Below are 2982 nucleotides of genomic sequence, written 5' to 3'. Positions count from 1 at the left end.
TGCCAAGTATTTGATTAGACATAGAAACAAAAATTTCTTTTTAATAAACCGTTTAACCATCCAAAAGTACATGCAGCAAAAGTTTAATGTCATTGTCTTTCCAAATATTTTTAAGTTTCATAAAACAGGCTTAAAGTGACTAAAATGACCAATGGGATCATAGTGAAGCAAAAACTTGGCGTGTCGTTAGATTTTTCATTAGAATTTTCGTTTCCGAAATATTAAAATCGGAAATCTGACGAGGCGAAACTTCGAGATAAAGCTAGCGGTAGCGCTCATGGTAAAAGGGATAGCAGTGCCGCATTCTCACAAGTCATCACCCGACTTTTATATACTTGGCGTCGCACCGCTATACCGCGTCGCTTGATATCATATAATTGTTACCTTCACTAGTGAGAAGACCAGTGCCTAACCAAGGATGTAAAACGACATATATCCAACTTTTTTGGATGTGTTTCGTACTGCTTAATATTGTCTGAAATTACAGAAGATATTGAATTAACATCATAATATAATATAACACTATATAATTCATTATATAACTCAAATACAAGTCAATCATTTAATTGATTTTTGAATATCTCAAATATCAAATGACGCGGTAGTGTTGTAATTGCTTATATAACTGCTAAAAGATAATATCGGTGCTACCAAGTAATTTATCTGGAATTCCATGCACACATTAAATTAATCTTTAGTTAAAATGTCTTAAAAACTAAATCTGTAATAAAAAAAATCTAAGAACACTTTTGTAGTGCAATGTTGATGCAAACAAATCCGATTACAAAATCGGTGCAATCGCTGAGCTCTCAAGGTCAATTTCGCAAAATATAACAGTTTTTTTAGTTCAGATTCAATCTTCATGTATGCAAGCTAACGTATAAAGCGATTTTGTCCTTCAAAGAACTTTGGACGTTCTATTTTATTGTCTATTATTATATCTATTATTTTTTTTTCTAATTAACACTTTAAAGGGAAAAAGGGATAAGATGAGAGATACAAGAAAAATCAAAATTGGGACAGAAAAAATCGTTTAGATGCTTTTATGTATTTTTATGTACTTATTGGCATACATTTTTTATTTTTATAAAATCCTTTTTAGGAGATTCAATTATTATTAAAAGACTTTTTATAGGCATATATTCTTGCGAAATAAATAAAAACAATACCTTAATTATATAATTAATAATAAATTTATAATAAAATATAATAATAATAAAACCAGAACATCTTTTACATTTCATTACCTCTAGATCATCCGGATGACGGATGCTTACAAGAGGAACAAAGAATTGCCACCCTTTGAGAATCGGATAGTACTGATTAGGAAGGTCAACCACAAATTTCCATATTTCCTCTAAAGAATACATATGTATATATGTGTTTTATGTAAATGTAAACATATATAAATATTATAATTATATGTATATTGATCGAAAAATATAAACACTTTTTAAACTCTACAACTTTTATCAGAAACTTTTCTGTAAAACTTATATTTTCCGAGGTATTTTGGAGTCCCGATATTTTTGGGACAACCTGTATTTTATTGTTTTTCAAATAACTTCAATTAAATTTAGGAAGTAAAATATTATTATCACTACAAAAGAATTTATTGCTCAACTTAATTCTTAAATGTAATCTACACGCTAATAATATCGATAATTATATGTCTCAGAATGGAATGTTACAAATATTACATTTGCTTACGTGGGTGGAAAGGCAAACATTAATTTACGCGAATGTAAGAAGCTTACCTCGTGAACCGAGAGTTTGCAATAAATTTCCCAAAATTGGATGACCTTGTGGTCCTGGTATAAGATTGATAAGTTGTCCATTTCTTCCATAATGCACATAATAATTACACGTCAATATAATAAGAATAAATAATAGCAATATAGTAATAATCATTGTTGACGAAAAATAATTAGCCGGTTTAATCAAATTCTGTTTTCTTAATTAACTTCTTGTTTACACTTTAATTCACACAAATCACTGAATATATATCATTTGCTTCGTACATGTGCGTAATAAATCCAGTACAAAATTTTTAATTTGTCTTTAATTGATCCAATTTTATAAATTTCTATCTATTTTAGAGATATTATAGTATTAGAAATTAGTAGTTTTCATTATTAAAAGAGAACGTGTTATTATAAAGTGGAGTTCATTGTCTATAAAGCGCTCGTATATGACTGCTAACAACTGGTTTACTTTTCCGATTATCTCTCTTTCATAATAATGCGTCAGCTTATTATTACATTTTTTAATGATATTTCTACCAGTATCACCAATAAACAACGTCAGATAAGAAACGATTATAATTGAATAATAAATTTTAATAAATAATCAATAATTAATTAAAAATAAATAAATATTCTTATTAATATATGTATATATATTAACATTTATTAATAATAATAAATTATTAAATAATTAACAATTTTAATAGTTAATAATAAATTTTTTCTTAACTTTGCAAAGTTCCACGGTCCAAAATAAAAATTGCACAAATGCGATGTACAGCTTTCGAAGGAATAAATCTTTTCCTTTAATTTGCTTTTCTGTTGAGCATTGTACGATTTTTTTGTTCACCGAGTTATTTATCATACTTATTTGTAATAAATTTTCCACGATCGGATGACCTTGTGGTCCTGGTATAAGATTGATAAGTCGTCCGCTTCTTCTATAATGCACATAATTACACGCCAATGTAATAAGAATAAATAATAGCAATATAGTAATAATCATTTTTTGTTGACGAAAAATAATTTGCCGATTTTATCAAATTTTATTTTCTGTAGCTTCTTAATCACATCATCAAATCATTGAATATAGGGTGTCCCATTTTGATGTCCCACTCCAAATAACTTTTTTATTTTTGATTTTAGAAAAAAATGTTTCAGACAAAAGTTGTATGGCTTTGAGGGGGATATAAGTTGGTGTCATTAATGTGACCTTGAATAGTTGCTCGAAGGTCAT

At 27.9% G+C, this 2982-nt stretch overlaps 1 protein-coding gene across 1 annotated transcript; it reads right to left on the bottom strand.

Moving 5' to 3' along the window:
- Nucleotides 1-384: 384 nt before the first annotated feature.
- Nucleotides 385-2201, bottom strand: LOC105461039 (cytochrome P450 4C1-like; the record flags this gene model as incomplete). The annotated part of the gene is made up of 3 exons (XM_011707532.1): nt 1758-2201; nt 1248-1357; nt 385-475 (listed from the first exon to the last, which is right to left on the bottom strand). Coding segments are annotated over exons 1-3 (355 nt in total), but the record flags the coding sequence as incomplete, so codon positions are not given.
- Nucleotides 2202-2982: the final 781 nt, after the last annotated feature.

This window comes from Wasmannia auropunctata, unplaced genomic scaffold (assembly GCF_000956235.1).
Source record: "Wasmannia auropunctata unplaced genomic scaffold, wasmannia.A_1.0 LD310442.1, whole genome shotgun sequence".
NCBI lineage: Eukaryota > Metazoa > Arthropoda > Insecta > Hymenoptera > Formicidae > Wasmannia > Wasmannia auropunctata.
The sequence above is the reverse complement of the archived record's forward strand: the minus strand, read 5'-3'. Positions and strand labels throughout refer to the sequence as shown.